Genomic DNA, 19,714 nt, shown 5'->3' with positions numbered 1-19,714 from the left:
GTTTAATAGGTGTTCACTTCGTAAAAATCCTCCACCTTTATACGTCACATAGATCAGGATTCCTACTGTCCTGATCTATGAGGCTGGGTCCCCAAAATGGTCACTATCAAACCTGATCTACTCAAAAATTTTAGTTAGTTGTGTCATCTTAATGTGTATAGTTTGGACAGACTTAAATATTATAGGTACACAAAAACTTTATTGGAGTGGCAACGAGATTGGATAGTTTTTTACAGTAAAATCATCTTAACACAATGTATTAAACATGTGAGGGGGTTTTCAGGTGCCACTACATTAAGTTTAAGACTTTTAAAGATTATGAATTAAGTTAAGACTTATGTCCTGACATACAGAAACATCCAAAAGAGCTGCAGTCATGGAGCAACTGACAAATTCAATTAATTTATTCCACTTGGTTAATAATGTATTTAATAGCAATTGGTCACACAAAGTTATTTAAAAATGTACTTTTTTCAATCACTTTTTACTTTTACTTCAACAACGTTATTAAGAAGCACTGTTACAACTTTTACTTGAGTAAACTTAATGGTAGCTCTATCTGTAGGGCATAATGACAGTGAATAATAAAATACGCTTATTGAAGTGATATAATATAGATTATATAAATACAAATGCACAAGAGAATTATATTTATTAAAACTTTTTTCTTTACACACCAATTCTTCTTATTTTAATTGTATTTCCTAACTATTAAGCCCGCTGGGCCATTTATTGGTTGAATAAACATACAGTTACCAGCTTATAATGCCACTGGAAGGATTTAATATAATATATTAATTTAATACTTACTTATATTAGTAGATACGATTCAGGAATTTGCAAATCATATGTTTTTGGTTTTAATAGTTTTAAACAGCGAATCAGATTTTATCATCAAACAGTTACTATTTACATAGTTGATTTACCAAATATATATATAATAAATATGGCAGTACCACAGCATTTACTCACTTTACCATGCTTCAATAAGTCGCTGTCTGATCTATGATGGGATCCCAGGTATCTGGACTGTACCCACCTCCCTCACCAGCTCAGCTCTTTGGTTTTGCTTGTTTGATTCAGAGATTCATCGAGCAGTGATGTTTATATCCCAGGTGGAGAATTAAAAAAACTTCAACTCTGATCCAAGGTTCTGATACGAAGACAACAGATATAATTAAGAGCTGCAGGGCTTTAGTCTCTGAGACAGCGTGGAACTTCTGCTGGTAGCTGCAGTCTACATCAAACCGTTTAAACCACTTTCTAAATTCGACTACCTGTTTAAACTTTGCATTTCCTCATAAGTCAGTGGTCATCACATAAAAGGCACATTGTTAGGACTACAGAAGAAGAATATCAATGGCCTTTAAAAGACAATCATTAAAAACACTCTAAATACGTTTTAAAATAAAAATTAAGTATACATAAAAGAATTATGTGATAATACTCAATCAAAACAGGTGTGCACACTGTAAACAAGGTGAATTGGTGACTCAAGGTGTGAGTAAAATAGGTGTCAGTTCATTCTTTGTGAAAAAAAAACAAAAAACAAATTACATATTTACATCCTGCTTGCATAGTCCAGTTTGCATGTCAGACTGATTTGTAGTGACATATGTTTTGTCTCCTGTGCTTCACGGCTGCATCTAAATAATCAAATTCAGATGCTCCTCGTTCCTGCTTCTAAGCTTTGCAAACCAGACTGAATTAAAACTACTTTGTACTCCAAGAGAAGTGAGAAATGTGTTCTCAAGGTGGCAAAAAAAAAAGTTATGCCTCTGAAAATTCTAACTTAGTTGGAATTTCAGCAACCAAACTTCTACAGAAAGTCCCATAAGATACAGCTTATGTCACGGTTTCCTAAAATTGAGGGCATGACCTCAATCAGGGTCTTTGATCAACCAGTGTGGGGTCTCAAAATCCACAACAGAAATTAAATTAAACAAAGAATACTTATGAATCTTAAACCCTTTTTTGTTTTGTTTTTTAAATTGATATCCATAAAAAAATAAAATCTTACAATGTCAAAACATATTCCTTACCCTCAAACAGCTCTTCAGAACTCTGCTTTCTCTTGCTGATCTTCAGCCTCTTTCTGTGCAGGTTGGACCAAGACCAACCAATAAAAAGGGTTTTCATTTCCTGACCACATTTCTCCATTCTTCTTAATTTCAAACAAGTCAGGAGGGATGATTACAGGCATAGTGAAGAATTTTCACAAATTTTTGAAAAGACCCATCCTCTCCACTTAAAAAAGAAATTCACATGAACAACCCTGTAACATTCTAGAGGGCAGGCCTATTAAACTCGTGCCCATTTCTCCTCGTGCACGCTCTGTTTAAAAGTTGTCTGCATCACTCATACAGCTTACTTTCTAAAAGATTTGCATTATTCCACTATGTCAGATTCACCACCGTGTTATTATCTTCCTGCAGAGAATTACTTCCCCTCTCGCACACTGATGAGGAAACGGATTGAAATATTGACGAAAAGGGAACTTTTATGTGTATTAATATTTTCATTTTTTGTTATGCATGGATGCCCTAAAAATGAGTTTTTTTTGGACAGATAAATGCAGAGCATTTCCTCCTGTTGTGGGAGCGTGCATCGCCCTTGACCCTCACACACAGATGAGAAAACGGATTGAAATATGGATGAAAAAGGGAACTTTTAAACATATTCTTAATATTTTGTCAGAAATGATATAGAATGGTGTTGATAGCAAAAGCAGGAAATGCCATTTACCGAGCAGAGAATATATCCATCGAACACCGACTAGCACATCGACTAACACCAGTCTCCATAAAGTCAAGTGAATAAAGTAAAAAATCGTATTCCTTCGGATTTATCCGTCCACCAAAAACATTAACAGAAATATGAAAACATTAAGAATATGTCTAAAAGTTCCCTTTTCATTCACATTTCATTCCATCTTCTCATCAGTGTGCGAGAGGGGAGGTAATTCTTGGCAGGCAGGTAATTCTGGGGACGAGCGCATAGGACGGCCTTACGTGAATGATTACCAGAATGATTGACAATTAGGAGGACCACTTAGTTAGATGATCCAGCCTGGAAAAGAACGTCCTCCACTATACCTTTAATCAGGGGGACAAGGTGCAGAAAATCATACATTTATATTAATTAGATCTGCATTTTTTGTTTTTAAAGAAGGCCTCCGTCCTAAAAAGCACTAGACCAATGGGTTGACAGAAGAAGCTTGTAGCATGGCACCCCAAACATATGACCTGCCTATAAAGCTATGAAATTATAAGATCATGTATGTAATCTTCCGATAAACCTTGTGTTTAGCTTACCATGTGTATTAAATAGCTTGTTAAAGTCTCCCTTCACAATTACAAAAACTAAGCGTGTTTTAGCAGAAAAAAAACTCTAGTTAATCAAAAATGAAATAAAAAATGAAACTACAAACATGATCTAAAAAAACATTCAAAGTTAAAAGAGGCAGCAACACTGCATTTGTTCAAAAACATTTAATTTGCTTTATGAAATAGAGATTACAGTATGCATTGATCCATTCAGGCTGGAGGTCACCGATTGAAAATAAATAACTGGCCATGTTAACAGAAACTGTGCCTGAAGAAAATCATAGATCTTTAAAAACTACTGCAGGAAAAACAGGAATTGTTTTGATCTTTTTATTAAATATGAACAGAACTTTAAATTTATAGTTACATGGATAAGATGGCAGTGTGTAATCAGGTTATTCCCTTTCTGTGAGGATGTTATACATCCAAGATGCTGATCAGAATTCACAATATTTATTTAAACATAAAACCTTATTTTTAGATTTTTTTTAACTGGTTGCTCATCACAGTGTGATATTAGGCACTTAAAAGTGGCTCTGGTTGAGCTGCCTGAACTCATGTCCAGATTCAAGGAGACTCTGGTCCAAATTAACAATTTTCCCTCCACTAAACTTATATCCTGCATCTCTTATGTTCAAAAGAGGGAAATAAATGTGCTTCAAAGTCTAAACATTTCCTTCTTTAAAGGTGTGCTGTGTGGAACTGGGAAACAAAGAATGAGCAAACTAGATGATTATGTCCATCAACCAGACCTGTTCTAGATAAACTACACATAAATCTCTAATAAGGACATGCCAAATTGTTTAGGAAGTCATAATTTAGTAATATTAAGGCTTAATTGTGCATTAAAACAGCTTTTTAGAACAAAGAAAGGCGACCTTATCCAGTCGCTATGATAAGTGGGTTATTTTTGCTTCTTTGTTAGTTTTGGCACATCTTGGGGAAATTGTCTCCTCAAAGTGAATTAAATGGCCTACCTTACTTTAACATGTCTGCAGCAAAGCAGGAAATCCTACTGTCCTCTCTGTATGTCTACATAGTTCCTAACTATAACATGTAGAAATGTTTCTCCTTTCTCTTCCTTAAAAAACAAAACACACATCAGTATATATAGATACTCTTCTGAAAAAAGCCATTTTGGTCCTCTAATAAGAAAATGTACAAAATATTACAGCTCTTAGTTATATATTTTTTAAAAAGGAGGCAAAACAAGAAGATTGTTTCTCTGACAAACAACCTTGATTAGTTTTACAGGCGGGAAGGAAAAGTGGAAACTCTGGACACATTCATGTGATGTGGGAAGAACCCGCAGAGCTACGGACAAATCTGAGCCACATTCAAACTCATCAGAAACGGCTCACTTTCAATAAAATATATACCAGTTTACCAGAAGCGCAGTCATATAACGTTAGCAAAATCTCATCATTATTAAACCCTCCATTTGATTTATTTTACTTTTCTTTTTTATAGACTTTATTTGAATTTGATAAATTAATTTCATAAATTTCCTGTTGTCCTTGATTCTGGCCAGTATTTCCCTGTAAAGCTCCATATTTTGAATGCATCTGTTGTCTGAAGAGCCAGAGGCAGGGGTCAGAAGTAAGGAACTGCTGTCAGTTTGTACCAGTTGACCGTCTCCTTGCTGAGGTCGAAGTCTTTGAGTCTGAGTGTGATGCCACCCAGGAAGTAGTTTTCACGCAGGGACTCGGCACTGAGCACGCTCAGCTGCAGCTCCCGCAGGCTGAGGGTTTCTTTGCTGTAGCTGCTGTACACCAGCTTTGGAGAGGAGATGTGCAGAAGTCAGACTGGATCTGATCTGAACATATTGCAGAGAACTGTGGTGTTTTTTTTTTTATCTCACCATTTCGTTGAAGGTGGGGTTCCTGGTTTTTCTGGAGATCTTAGTCTTGCGTTTTGAAGTCTTGTGTGGATCAGGAAGCAGGTAGGTTTTTACATATGGGTTTGGATCGGTTCCATCCTCAGAAACCTGTTCAAGTCAGAAGATTATATACTCTTATTACCGCTCTGCAGTTGTTTTACTCTTGCGAAACAAATTGAATAATTTTCAAAAATAAAAACTGAATTGTTTATGGATCAAGATTATACTTCTGACCAAGTTTCTTAGAAATTCTACAGGGTGATTCAAATTGATCCAGCCTCAGGCTCTTGACCGAGGCTGAATGGGTCCAGAATCCAGAGGTTCCGAGTTCAAGCCCCACTCCCACAGTCTGCCACTCTGGGTCTCTGAGCAAGACCCTTAACCCCACACTGCTCCCTGGGCCGCGCACCATGGCAGCCCACTGCTCCCAAAGGGGATGGGTTCAATGCAGAGAGTGAATTTTCTCCAATGTGAGATCAGTAAAGTTCAATCATTTTTAATATAATTAAACAATTTCTGAAGAGTTTGTGGTGTGATCTTCCTATATTTAACACCTTACTGTGTCCAGATACCACCATCAGACCAAGCCGTAAAATGAATCGAGAATTTGGATAATTTAGAGACAACCACATATCTAAAATATAAAACTAGGAGAATCCTGAACAGCAGGAACATTTCCCTGTGCTTTATGTTTTCTATGACGTTTTTCTGGTTACCAACCTCCAGGGTTTCAACTGTTTCCATCAGACTCTAGGCACGTAAACTCAGAGGAATATCTAGACATGCAGTTATGATGTCATAATGATCTACATAAAGAAGGAGCTCTTTGGATGTATGTATTGAAGTTTGTTTACCAGGTCTCGGATATGCATGACCATTATGAACAAAGTACTGTTTCTGTACGAAATGGAAAGCTTCACTTCTCCTTCCACCCGACCAGAGGTTGGACTCAGCAGAGGCTCTGAGACACAAAAACAGCACACATCAAACTCAGAAACATTAACAATGACATTATACACACACCTTAACACTTGGACTTTCACAATGCCAAGGATATGTTTGTTTTTTTTTTAAGGAGACAGACTAATGACAAACAATGGTAGAGAAAGTGAAAGTAGACGCAACGTCAGCTCAACGCCCACCAGCAGAGGAATGTGGTAGATCTCTACCTACCAGCTGGATTGGGTGTGGTTTCTAAGCCCTCGGTTTTCTCATCCCGAGCAATTGGATGGAAGAAAGTGTAGATCAGGTCACACTGCAATAAAACAAAACCAGATTAAATAATGAGTGCCACCGCGTACCGGGTGAGACGGGGAGTCTGTACCTGGGCCACTTCAGTGGAGCTCCTCATCAGGTTGTGGACATAACTATTGAGCTCCAGCTTCCTCTTGGATGCCACCTCCTTAATGTGAGTGCGACCAAGCACCATTTTATTTGGAAAACTACAGAATGAGAAAAAAATTATCATCTAACATCTTTTTAGGTCCTGTTTTAAGATAAGATGTTTTTAGATCCTATATCAGCTGATTGTCCTACCAGATAAACACAACCTTTAATGGAATTCCTCTACAATTAACAGTTAGCTCTTATTATTTACAAATTGATATTTTAGTAAAATCCCATGATCTTTTCATGGGAATCTAAAGCTGAGAGTATTTCTATCGTTTTTAATTTGCTCGATTAACAATCTTCTACATTTTGACATTGTGAAACATCAGCAGTACAGATGGTGAGTCAGTACAGCCACCTGTAAACAACCTGAAGGTGATACGTTACCCAGGCAGCTTCCAGAGGGGGAACACAATGGTCAGTTTATTGTGGAGCTCCTGAAACTCATCAAAAGTGCGGAAGACAAACTGAGGCTCGTTTTGACCTTCCCTCATGATCCTCACCACGTAGGTCTGCTCAGAATATAAAGACACAGCGTCTTAAAGAAAGTCCTAGTACCAAATGACAGGCAAGGATCAAACGGTGTTGGTGGGGCTCACATAATGCTTGTCAGGGTTGTATCTCTTCTGGAAGGAAAAGATGGAGGCGTGGATGATGCGGCCGTCCTGCTTCATGGTGTACGTCTTGGGTGAGAAGGACAGGATTGGCTCGTCATTAGCAGGAAGGCCAGAGAACCGTAACTGAGCCAGGTTGTGGATGAAGAAGTTAAATTTGGTGGCTATGCTTCCCAGACTGGACTCAATTAGCCTAAAAGAAAGAAGCAAAGGATAAAAGATGAAGAAAAACAGGATGGGATGATATTAAGGTGAAAATCTAAAAGCTCATAAAAGAAATAAAGAATAAGATTTTATGTTTTATTTTCCCAATGTGGTGCATTTTATCTCCACAGAAAGCTGCTGTTTGTTCTTTAACGCCACCTGGTGGTTTCTCAGGTTGTAGCGGGTAAAACAATCAGACTTTTTATTAAACCACTTCAAAGCAACCTTTGAGCTTATTTTGCTCCAAAGAGCAGGTTCATCTGATTACCTTGTAAAGAAGATGGTGGCCTCAGCATCGGTGTTGTGAGGCTGCAGGGCATCGAATACGTACTTCAGGTCCTGGGAACCAGTCAGCACCGGCAGCCCTGATGACATCATCTACGGGAAGAAACACTAATCAGTTAAGGGCCAGACACTAAAGGTTTAGGTAGGTATGATCATCAGTTTAAAATAAGATGTGGCACATTCCACTGATATTTTCAGGACAGAAGGTAAACACTGATGTATTAGTTTAGGTGCAAAAACAACAACTAAGGCCTCTGGGTTCCTCTGGCTCCAGCAGGTGTAAAAACATTAAAGGAGGATCTTTGAAAAGAAGGCCAAGTATTAAAATACAAAAAGAAAAAATTAAATTATACTCACTGCACATATATCTAGTTTAAAATATATATATATTTTTTACTGTTAGAAAAAATTCATGGATATAGATCATAATTGGTTCATTGTTTAATGAAATATCCAGAAGCTGAAAGTATCAGTGAGTTTGAGTCTTGACATGTTAAAGTCTTAGCATTAGGTTGGGATCATTATATAATAAATGAGGAAACTATCGATATCAAAACAGCTTTCGTTTGTCAGGCAAACAGGATTTTGAAAACATTGCTCTAATTTGTGCTTTACTCGCTTACTGTGTTTGTTTATCATTTGGTAGCGTAAATATTTAACTGTTTGAGACACAACTTTTAGATACTCTTTCCTGCTCTACTCACAAATTCCTCACGGACAGGTTGAGACGTTCTCTGGACAGGATTTCCTATTCTTTTAAAACAATACACATGTCCCAACAGATAATCTGTTAGACATTTAAAAACAAAACAAAAATAACCTTGCAAGCCAGGGGCTATTTATCTACTTACTGGGCATCCCAAGGACACCCGTTACAGATGTCTATAAACTGGACTGATTTCTGCTGTACGTTATCAACGTGTGAGTCCAAGAAATTAGAAAAATCAGTGTTTGGTCTAAATGTAATCTAAATCAGAGCTTTGGAGGTTTGAATGGGAGTGTTTTGATTTTGGTTCAGTGAGTTGAACAAGGAAAACAAAAACATCTCTCAGCTAGAGAATAATTTAAATAGAAATCTATTTTTTCCTCCACTATAAATCCACAATTTTATCTTTAATAAAACAGGAAAGATAAGCACACAATACTTAGGCTTAGAAAACAATAAAACTGAATTTCCAAGAACCCTGTTTATAGATGTCAACAGATTAGCTGTGTTGCTAGCTGTTTCACAGTAACTGATCACAGCCACAGTGTATTTGCCCAACATAGCATACAGTACAGAACTAACACATTTGGGTGTTCCCATAAGCTGATTTTATGGTATGGGCCATTAACAGATCTCAAAACAAACCAACAATTTAAAGAGTCTCAATTTCCAAACCAATGAGGATTTCCTCCACGCTGCTGGTCCCGTTTAAACCCTCCTAATGAGACCTATCAGCGCTACGGTGATGGCAACATTTTAGCAGCAGTTGGAACAAATTCTGCTTGTCTGTTTAAAACAAAAGCAATTGCATTGTCTTATTTATTTTTTAAAGATGTTATCAGATGAGAGAATCATATCCTCGGTATGAAACAGAAAGGGGGCAATAAATGTTGGGTGTCGGGTCCCAGATTACTTTAATGATCTAAAACAAACCGACGACACGGAGTCTGTGCTTATGCTGACCCAAGTGGTTCAAAAAATGGATCCCAGACTGTTGAAATCAACTAGTTTAATTCATATTTTCAGCTTATACCAAGGCCTCCCCAGAGGCAGAGTACCGTCACAGTGCTTTTACTAGGCCTCACCAAAGACAGCAGGTTGAGGAAGAGGTCGGAGTTCTTGCGGATGAGGTTGTAGGCTTGGCAGCACAGGTCAACAAACAGCTGGAAGCGGCTGGTGGGACGCTCCCCTCCGTTGATGACGTATGCCATGTCAGAGGTCAAAACGAAGGGAGCGCGATCCCTGATCAGGCAGCAGAAATAGGCATTAAAATGATAAGGAATAAGAAACATTGGTCAGCAACTATTGCTATATTTAGTAAACCACTTGGAAAATGCTGCAATCTTTTCTGTTAGAGAGGCAATTTCTGAATATTTACTGCAATCTTAATTGTTTTGTTCTATTGGCAAAGTGTCTAACTTACCTCCTAAATTCAAGAAAAAATGCACTTATTTTAAGAAAAAAAAGAACACTTTTCAGTTTTTTGCAGTGCATGTTCTTTTCACATGACAGACTTAGAACATCTCTTAAAAACCAGTATCAGGTACTGGAATTTTGGTCAAGATGTAAATGCTCCTTTAATACTTTGTGAAAAAATGGAGGAGAAAGGGGGGAAAACTTTGACGCCTCGATGACTGGACTTTTCTTTTCTCTATGCTAAATCTCCTTATCTTTTTAAATACCGGTATAATGTCTGTGCAATATTTGTTCCAGCTTCTTCTTCTCTATTCCTGAAAAAAGCGTCTATAGTCTTAGTTTAAACACGAAAACCTAAATATTGACAAGGGTTTCATTTATACCATAGGAACAGGATATATTCATAAACTTAAGAACATTTGAGAAAGTGGGTGGATGTTGCATTGAGGAAGCAGGACATGAATTATGTAATACCAGCCACTTCCTAGTCTTTAAACTCAGTGACCTAAAATCTAGACATGTAGATCCTTTCAGTGTTGAAGCATAAATTAGATTACTTTATCATAATTATTGTTTACATGCAAGTTAAATTTAAAAATATGACCAAAAAGTGATAACAATTAGTATTTATAGTCCTCTTCTTTTAAAGAAAATATAAAACTAGACTAAAACTGAATAAGAATACCATTATGATAACTTGGAAGTCCCAAACAATTTATAGAAACATCCTGGAACTGCACAGGTGAGCTTTAGCTACCTTAGTTCTGATCCCTATATAGAGAAAACAACAATGATCAGTTGATGCTGCACATTTCAGCTGTTAAATTAACACAGGAGTCGGTAAAATCCTGGTCCACCCTTAGAGAAAAAAAACCCCAAAAAAACTCCTTGATCACTGATGGTGAACCAACCAAACAACTTTAGCTGGCAAGAAACAGCACACACCCCGCCACAGACTGTCTGATAATCACCTTTTAAAGCTGCCAAACATCTGGGCGTGGCCAAGGAATTTGCCAAAGTCGATGTGAAACATGTGACCAGTGGAGCGCAGCATGATGTTGTCATTGTGGCGATCACAGATGCCAAGAACGTAGGTTGCAACGCAGCAACCGGCGCAGGAGTAGATAAAATTCTCAGATGCCTACAAAAAAAAAAAAAAATAGAAGTTGGATATAAAATAAAATAGGGAGGTGTTTCTTCAACCTAAGAGGCCTTAGTGTGCATTCAGACCGAGCGTGGTGTCCTCGGTGACGGCGAGGGATTAACATAGTTTCCCTGTGCATACCGCGCAGGGAAGGGCAGGGAAGCGGGCACTGCTTTCACCTCGTGCTACTGAGGTGTTGTCAAGCAGCAGCACCGGATGGAGAGAGCTGAGCCATGATCTCTGAAAATGAAAAGACCTGAACTTTTCTATGAAACCGCTTTTAATCAGGGACTGGTTGTAGTTGTAAAGTAGGTTTTTGAGTTAGAAAGAAATATAGAGAAAATTATGTTAACAAAGGTACAAATAAGAAATGCTCTAAAGTGGCTTTTTGGTGGCTTTAATACAAAGGCGTTTTAATTTAGCCCTAGAAGGACTGTTCATCGTGCTCTGTTACCTCCAGCACAGACCCCGGTCTGTCACTAACCACTCTGCAGCATCTGTGCTTTCTGCGCGGGTATATTAACAAAGAAATCCCACCAAATCCGGCCTCATCCAGATGCAGCTCTGGATGAACCAAAGTGGACTCTTTTTTTCAGTGCTTCAGGGGAATTTCCAAAAATTTGTGGTACTCCACCGATTCAAAAGTTGTTCATAGACAACATTTTAGCAGTAATCTGCAAAGTTAACTTTCACCTGTGCTTTTATTGTAAAATGCCAACAGGGACACCTTGACACTGGCTGGCTATTTACTAAATATTAAACAATACAATATCAATAATATTTACAAAATATTAAACCATCATTCCAGCCACTAAAGAAGGTGAACATGCCTACTGTTTTATTCAATGCCAGTACAGGAATGGCATGTGATGTAATGATTTTATATTCTGAAACAGCAGCACCAACGTCCTGTGGGATGGTGACGTCATCGGCTGGAATTAAAACAAAATCAGGACAAATTTGTTTTACCTACACAAATCCAGTCTCAAAAAGTAATTTTGATTTCATTCTGAGCTTAATGGGGAGTGGTTGACCTCTGGATGATTTTTAAAAATAATCTTTATTATCCATTTAGTCTATTTGCTGAGTATTTCCCCATGGGTGGGGTGTCAGTTTCATGCACCTGATGCTCCTCCTATTTGATATCCAGGGTGTAAACACTGTGTATCTCAAATGCAGAGCAGTGAACTCTCCCCAGCGCTAACGAACATCCCTGCAGACACGGCAGTCGGTCTGAATGCACCTTAAAGGCACCAGCAGTACTTTTTGTATTTACCTTCTCGTATTCGTCCTCAGCTGGGTTATACTTGCGCAGCCATTCGGCCAAAGGTTTGTCCTTAAAAGATCCAGTGACTCCATATTCCACCTGAATCTTCCTGAGAGTATCAGAGAAAGGAACCAGCTCCACCATACCTAAAGACAAAGAGCATTTTAAGAGAGAGAGCTAGAAAGACCTGGCCCATGAGTTATATATTTATATTTATGAAGTCACCTTTATCCTTGCCAGTGGAGATGCATTTAAAGTTCACAATGCGGAGGTCTAGACCCTCCTGCAGCCAGATGCGATCCATAATGCGAATCATCTGAAGAGCAAGCATGTCCTGCCTCAGGTCTTCTCCTACCTGATGTATAAACAAAACAATAAAAAAAAACTTTTGTTAATATTGGTACATTTCATTTCAGCCACCAGGGGGAGCAAAGTTCACCAGGAATGCATGAAAACCAGCTGGTGTCAACAAGGTCAGCTAAAACATTAGATCTACAAAATCACCCATTTCCTTGGTGTCCTTATGCATCATTCCTACCCTTCAATTATCTCACATCCTGCCACATTACAATCTCTACCTTCCGATTTTTGTTATTGGGGTTGTATGTGGAATATGACAAAAAAAGACAGATTTAATTAGGTTTGGGTCTGAAGTTGTGACTGAAATAGCCTGAAACATCAATACGCTTCAGTCAACACCATTCTTTAGCAATCTCTGTTTTAGTTTGATTTTATCGCTGCTTCTAACAGGTTTTCAGGTTACCATCAATGCCTCAGCTCCCAACATAGACAAGACGACTGCTGAAGTGTTGAGAAAAAAAAAACTCTAAACTAAGTCACAGACTCTGCATCTCACTGTTAACACCAAATTACTGCATATTTGCACCATATATATTTGCCTTGAAATGCTCTGAACTACCATATCAATGTGTTTTTTTCTCCCACACTGTTTACATTTGATCACTCCTGAACTTTATGGAACGGAAATGTTTATTTCACTGCTAAGCTGCTGCTCATTTACTGTCTGAAAGCTGTACAAAACAACATTTTGTTTTGTATACATTCTGTGTATAAAAAAAATATCAATAAAAGTTGTCTAAATCTAAGACTAAAAAAGACCCAATGATGGGCTTTTTGTGAAGGGATATTAATACTTATAAAAGGTGAAATGAGATTTCAAATAAGCTCTGTTGTTGGTGTGTCTGTGTCTGAGTGTGTGTAGGTGTATAGCGAACCTTGAACATGACATTGATTTCCTCTCCTAATGGATCTGCATTGACCATCGCCAGCTTAAGTGGAACTGCATTGGAGTTGAAGAAGGAACAGGCCTACAAACAAACAATTTTTTTTTAAATTCTTTTAGTGAGTTCTGCAGGATAAAAATATCAAACATTGGAACTGGTAATGACGTTATGCAAAAAAAACAGAAAAACATGTATTCCAATTACAGTCTTACAGCAATAACGGCAGAAAATATTATTAATCAAAAACAATGCATTGTCCAAAGGAAAGCTTCATTTAACTCCTACAGTGTGCAGGAATGGTAAAGCACTAGGACTATAGTTTAAATCTATACTGTACTTTAGTAGTAATATATTAATTAACATACCAACTTCAATATGATCATAAAAAAATCTTAGAATAGTTATTCAATGACCTACTTTGAAGTTTAGCTCTTTTGCCACCAGACTGGGGTTCAGAGGAAGTCGGCAACTGTTTCTCTGGAAAAAATTCTGGATGTTTTCTAGACCCTCCTGCAGCGCCACCTGCAGCCACACAGTAACGGCATCAGTAACTCCATACACACATACAGAACAGGAAGCACCTGGAGCTTAACGCCACAAACACACATACCTGTCGGGTGGATCCCCCTGCCTGTCTGACCCTCTCAGCCACGGTTCCCAGCAGAGTGGCCAGGTGAGTCTGTTTTTCAAGCTCTGCCCTCAGTTTGCTTCCACAGAGACACAAGAGCGCACCGAGCACCTGCTCATAGCGCCTCCCCCAGGTAGAGTCCTGCACCGCATCTTTGAGCAACCTGAGGCGATCACATGGATAAGCCATTTACAGGAGAAAGCACACTTAAAGGGTTTGTCATTGTTAACATGAAATCATACAAACCAGACGCCTGACTTGGAGAAAGATTTTGATGAAAATGTCCTAAAAGCTTTTTGAAATAATAAAAGATCTAAAAACTGCTTAATTACTGTTTATTACTATGTTGTTAAACATTTAGACACAGCACAGGAGGAAGAGTACAGAGTTCCTCTGCATATATAAAGTAAATTTCTGTGATGTGTTATCAATAAAGTCAATCAATCAATCAATATTCAAGATAAAATGCTATTGTTTGGAAAAATAAGTAATTCAGGTGCAATTCTTCGCAATTTCAGTTAACATTGAAGTAGCTGTTTTTTTGTGTGAATCTGAGGCAGACTCACCAGTACAGGTAGTGGGCTATGTTGATGTTGCCTTGGGCTCTGGATAGCATGAACATGACGAGGGCGTTGTTCAGGTGACACTCAAACTTTATTGCCTGGAGGAAAGGAGAGATGAACGAAGTTTTGAATTTAAAATGTGTGCAAAGGAACTTGAATAAATGGCGCCGCTCTCCATGCCAATACGTGTTACCAGTCGTACCTGAACAAGCTGTGGCAGATAGTCAGCAAGTTCATCATCACTGCTTTTCTCAATCCAGCTTACAGCCACACTTCTCACTTCGGTATCTGCAAATCTAAACAGACGATACTAAACTCAACGTCAAGTTTCTCCATTCTTGGTTGCATCCATGACTTCGTATTTTTACAATCTCCTCATGTTATGATGAGGTTTCTTCAATATAAAATGAGCTCAGTGGCTTCGTTATGTACGGAAGATGAGAGCGGTCTTACTCGACTTTTTTTTTCTTTTTTTTTTCTTTGCCTTCTCGAGATAATGACATAACTATCTTGTAATCACGGTTAAAACATTAATTGTTTTCTCAAGAGAACAAGATAATAATGTTGTTATCACGAAAAAACAGTTATTAATTTCTCAAGATAACGAGATGATGAACCTGTATGAGTAATGAATGAGGCTGGCCAACAGCCATGGACTCCCAGTCCATCCATGCCTGTGGCGCCAGTAGTTGTGCAGTTGCAGTACCGCATGTGCGCAGATGATTGTTTATTTTTAGTTTCTTTTTTCTTTTAACTCCTTGTCAGGTCCTGGTGGATGATTGGATTGCATGGAATACAGTAGAAACAAATCCAACTGTGTTGTAATAAAACTCTTTAATCTGGACTCATTTTGGGGGTTAATGCATCTTATACAGGCGTAACACCGGGGCTGTTCAGAAAACACCCGGCGCTACAGGGCTGGATGCATAAGTCTAATTGCTTATGAATCAGAAATGGAAGCAAGTAATCAAACCAACAATGTTGTCTCGTTACCTAAATGTTAAACACACGATTATTTACAGAATTACAAATAGGGTGCCATGACTTATACTTATAAATCCCTTCCGCTGTTGTGGTATTGAAGGATTTAATTCGTTTTAACATACACCAATCATCTCGTTATCATGAGAACACGGCTTTCATTACCTTAACATAATGACAAAATTAACTAGTCTTCTTAAGACAACCGTTGTGTAAAAGTATCAGAGGGACACGGCCGCTCTCGGCTTCCGTAGGTACGAGATGTGTTGACAACACCTACTTTGAGTCGAGCAGCTCCAGAGCAGTGACTAGAGGTAGAGAGGGCCAGTGGTGCAGCAGGGAGTGGATGTGAGCCATGCTGGCCCAATCCCAGCTGGGCGCGCTGGCCAGGACCTTAGGCAGGCTGCTGGGATGGTCCCTACGGCAGTGGAGCCGATGGTCCCATAAGATTTGGTGATCTGAGCGCTTCAACCTGTAGTTGGTAAAAGATAAACAAAACATAAAGATGTGAACAAATCATTTTGCATCAAATAAACAATTGAAATGTTCACATTTTAAGGTTTAAACCTAAAACTAAAAAAAGTTTAATTTAGAAGAGGCTATAAGATAGAACACAATCATCCAGTGGGTGTCAGGAATCAAGATCCTGAGACACACTTCAAAAATGAAATGATATAGATGTTAAAAAACTGCTTTATGAGAAAAAAACAAAAAGTTCCTATGGTTTAAAATGTATTTTTTTAAAACAGCTGTTCTCATTAGCTTTGTACAGAAGCACAAACACTTGCACTTCCATCTGTGGGAGCCACTTAACCTGTATTAGAAAACAGAAATATGACGTAAATAAACTTTAGCTGTTGCAATTCAATTCAATTAGTGGATTTTTATAGCACCAATTCACAATATATGTCATCTCAAGGCACTTTACAGTTCACCAGATCATACAGTCAAATAGATTAAAAATGTTCTATCTAAGGAAAACCAGTTGATTGCATCGACTCATTGACTCAAATACAATCCCTCACACTAAGCATGCTTGTAGCGACAGTGGAGAGGAAAAACTCCCTTTTAACAGAAAGAAACCTCCAGCAGCACCAGGCTCTATGTGAGCGGCCATCTGCTGAGACTGACTGAGGTTCAGAAATGAATGAGCAAGACAGAAAACAGGATTCTAGAATCTGTTGATAAAGAGCTTTGTGTAGCATAGACCTGCAGCAATCACATAGTATAAAATCTATAATTTCTACAAAGTCCTGTTTATTATTATTATAAGTCAAAATTATGCCTAAAGGTTATCTGAACTTAAAATGTTAGTTTTGTTCATAGTATAACAAAACAAACTCAATGTGGGATCGGATAGAATAAAAAAATACATCTAATTTGTTTAAATTTTTAGCATAAATGCAAACATTTTCTAATATGCTTTGAGAAGTCATCACATGGTTGCAACCTAACCCTGATGGCAGAGTTGCCTAACATGTCCACAACACAGCAGAGATTTCATCTGATTGCATTCCTGCTAAATTAATTGTTTGTAAACTAGTGAGAAAGGAAGACGGCACTGGTTGACAGAAATTGTTCTCCTACCCGAAATTCGAGGCTCGGCTGCAGATTTTCTCCAGCTTCCGTTTCAAGTCTGGATCGAGCTCTTCCAGAGTGTGGGGTTCCGGGCTGGGGGCCTCTTTGGGTCCAACATATAAAACATCTACCGATGATTCAGGAAAGTCCACCTGATGCAAAAGACAACAGCAGGGAGGAGATCTGTGAAATCCAACTGATTGAATTGGATATATTCCGTGTGAGTGAAAGTGAGAGTGAGAGAGTAGGAAGGCAAGGCAAGGCAAGAAAAGGAAGGAAGGAAGGAAGGAAGGAAGGAAGGAAGGAAGGAAGGAAGGAAGGAAGGAAGGAAGGAAGGAAGGAAGGAAGGTAAGAAGGAAGGAAGGAAGGAAGGAAGGAAGGAAGGAAGGAAGGAAGGAAGGAAGGAAGGAAGGAAGGAAGGAAGGAAGGAAGGAAGGAAGGAAGGAAGGAAGGAAGGAAGGAAGGAAGCCTTTAGAGGATGTAATGTTGCATAAGCAGTAGAATAAAGTGTGTATTCAACAATAGCACTAATAGGGTCCAGTTGGGCCAAAACATGCCCATATCATGACATTTAGGTTCTGATTGAGGAACTCTATATTTTATTTATACAAATCCTGACCTCTGTTCTAATTTCCAAATAATTGGAATTTGAGACTTGGGGTACAAACTTCATACTGACCGTTTTGACTGTTTTGAGGTGGACTTAATCAAATAATAAGCAGCACCCAGACTCATTTAGAAAACAACATTTATAAAAAATAAACACCAATAAAAATTATTAAAACTCAGAGGCTATTAATAAACTACAACCCATTACAACAACAAAACAAACACTGAGAACAACAAAGAGAATAAAACTAATCTAGCTCCGCTGGTTTGCTCCCAAAGCTTTTTAGGAATGTGTAACTCCCCTTTGCTGCCCCACCCTACAGAGCAGACAAACCAGGAACAGGTGAATCCTGGTTGAACTGAACAGGTATATGGTTAAACTAACAGTAATGCAAGGAAACAAACTGAAATTTGCTTCATCAGACTGGAAGGACGTCCAGTCCCTCTGCTTCCTAAGAACCTCCCCCAAAATACCCCTGACACAATCACAACAAGGAGCACAAACAACTGGTCTATCACAACATCGTACGTAACAATTTTAATAACCACGTTTCACCAACTGATGGGGAAACTACACATCCATTATTTTATTAAATACCCTTTCCTCATAGACTAGTTTTTGTACAGTGAATTATTGATTTAAAATAATTTCTACATCTCCTTAAATCCCTTTCCATCCTCATTCACTGCTTCAGGCTCCCTCTGATGTCCTCTTTCCATGGTGTTCACTGTCACTTCGAACATCCCCAAAAACTGAATGAAGTTTAATGAGCAAAACACAGAGTAACAATGTGAACCGTGTGCTTATAATGCAACATATTTGTGTGTTATTTTAGCCATTTCATTGGGAATTAAAGTGAGGGGTCTTCATTTCATACTCAACACAAAATACACTGAAATTGTTTCATGACATTTTCTAGTTTATGAATATGAATTTCTCTATATTGTTACAATCAATGTAAAAAATCCCTAAAATGTTGGAAAAACACTAAGATTATTGCATGTTGGGGACCCTATCTGTCAATCCCTTTTAACCAACCTGTAATATGATTCTTTCTGCAGGAACCTTCTTGCGGCCACCTGCAGCACCAGCAGCTCCAACTGCTCCTTGAGCAGATGTCCACAGACATAAGAAAGTAGTGCCTCGTGCGAGTACTCTGTGAAACACAGTCAGAGGTTAACATTGGCTAAAAAAATTTTTTGTCTTAGGTTTCATTCTAATCATGAGAAACCTAATAATGAAAGGAAAGTAGGATGTTGTTTTCCTCACCCTCTGAAGTCAAACAGAGGCATAGAGACTTTGCCTAAAAACTCTGGGGCTTTCCGCTGTTTGTTGGAATCTGGTGAGCCACTGGCATTCTGGTTGAGCACCCCAAATAGACTCAGAGTCAGCGTGGACTCCAGAGGGAGCACGGCTACTGCGATGGGGAAAATGATCCTTGGAGAGACAACACACCACAGCACATCAGTGAAAAAACTGCAGCATCTATAAACTACTGGGGAGAAGAAAAAAACGGGAGGACTTACAGCTCATCCCATTTGATGTGGTAAAAAAAGCTTTTATATGTGCCAACTCTCCTGGAATGAACTGGTTTGAACAGGTTCTTCCCATTGTGGGTGAGGGAACACATCAGGAAGTACTTCTCATAACTAAAAACAAAAAAACAACAACAAAAACAATGCTAAAGTGCACTCACTCAAAGTGATTATTTTAAATGGTGGAGCAACCCCTAGAATATTTTTATCAGAGTGTGCTGCTCCAAAGTAAGTAAGATCGGCCCACTCAGGCCCATGGGTCTAATCAGACTAATTAAAACAGAGGAGAGATCCTGAATGGGTGGATCTTAGCATCATCTCAAGATAAGTTAATTTTTCACATAC

General features: G+C 38.4%; 1 protein-coding gene across 2 annotated transcripts in view; it reads right to left on the bottom strand.

The window, feature by feature from the left end:
• Positions 1 to 3,476: 3,476 nt before the first annotated feature.
• pik3c2a (phosphatidylinositol-4-phosphate 3-kinase, catalytic subunit type 2 alpha) overlaps positions 3,477 to 19,714 on the bottom strand; it is a 64,273-nt gene continuing 48,035 nt past the window's right edge. The window contains exons 11-32 of one of the 2 annotated variants that reach the window (XM_038294795.1): positions 19,361 to 19,483; positions 19,104 to 19,271; positions 18,873 to 18,990; positions 17,234 to 17,376; positions 15,927 to 16,118; positions 14,868 to 14,961; positions 14,669 to 14,763; positions 14,085 to 14,265; positions 13,892 to 13,996; positions 13,466 to 13,558; positions 12,456 to 12,585; positions 12,240 to 12,376; positions 10,791 to 10,960; positions 9,489 to 9,645; positions 7,681 to 7,790; positions 7,194 to 7,401; positions 6,982 to 7,106; positions 6,530 to 6,647; positions 6,379 to 6,460; positions 6,060 to 6,166; positions 5,188 to 5,313; positions 3,477 to 5,102 (exon numbers count right to left, since the gene is read on the bottom strand). In XM_038294795.1, the coding sequence (XP_038150723.1) occupies positions 4,920 to 5,102; positions 5,188 to 5,313; positions 6,060 to 6,166; positions 6,379 to 6,460; positions 6,530 to 6,647; positions 6,982 to 7,106; positions 7,194 to 7,401; positions 7,681 to 7,790; positions 9,489 to 9,645; positions 10,791 to 10,960; positions 12,240 to 12,376; positions 12,456 to 12,585; positions 13,466 to 13,558; positions 13,892 to 13,996; positions 14,085 to 14,265; positions 14,669 to 14,763; positions 14,868 to 14,961; positions 15,927 to 16,118; positions 17,234 to 17,376; positions 18,873 to 18,990; positions 19,104 to 19,271; positions 19,361 to 19,483 (2,965 nt within the window). In that variant the 3' untranslated portion in view covers positions 3,477 to 4,919. The remainder of the gene's footprint in view (positions 5,103 to 5,187; positions 5,314 to 6,059; positions 6,167 to 6,378; positions 6,461 to 6,529; positions 6,648 to 6,981; positions 7,107 to 7,193; positions 7,402 to 7,680; positions 7,791 to 9,488; positions 9,646 to 10,790; positions 10,961 to 12,239; positions 12,377 to 12,455; positions 12,586 to 13,465; positions 13,559 to 13,891; positions 13,997 to 14,084; positions 14,266 to 14,668; positions 14,764 to 14,867; positions 14,962 to 15,926; positions 16,119 to 17,233; positions 17,377 to 18,872; positions 18,991 to 19,103; positions 19,272 to 19,360; positions 19,484 to 19,714) is intronic. The other variant, XM_038294794.1, reaches the window with a different exon arrangement.

Source organism: Cyprinodon tularosa, unplaced genomic scaffold (genome assembly GCF_016077235.1).
Source record: "Cyprinodon tularosa strain WSP-4 unplaced genomic scaffold, ASM1607723v1 ctg346, whole genome shotgun sequence".
Taxonomy (NCBI): domain Eukaryota; kingdom Metazoa; phylum Chordata; class Actinopteri; order Cyprinodontiformes; family Cyprinodontidae; genus Cyprinodon; species Cyprinodon tularosa.
This window is presented reverse-complemented; position numbering and strand designations above follow the sequence as displayed.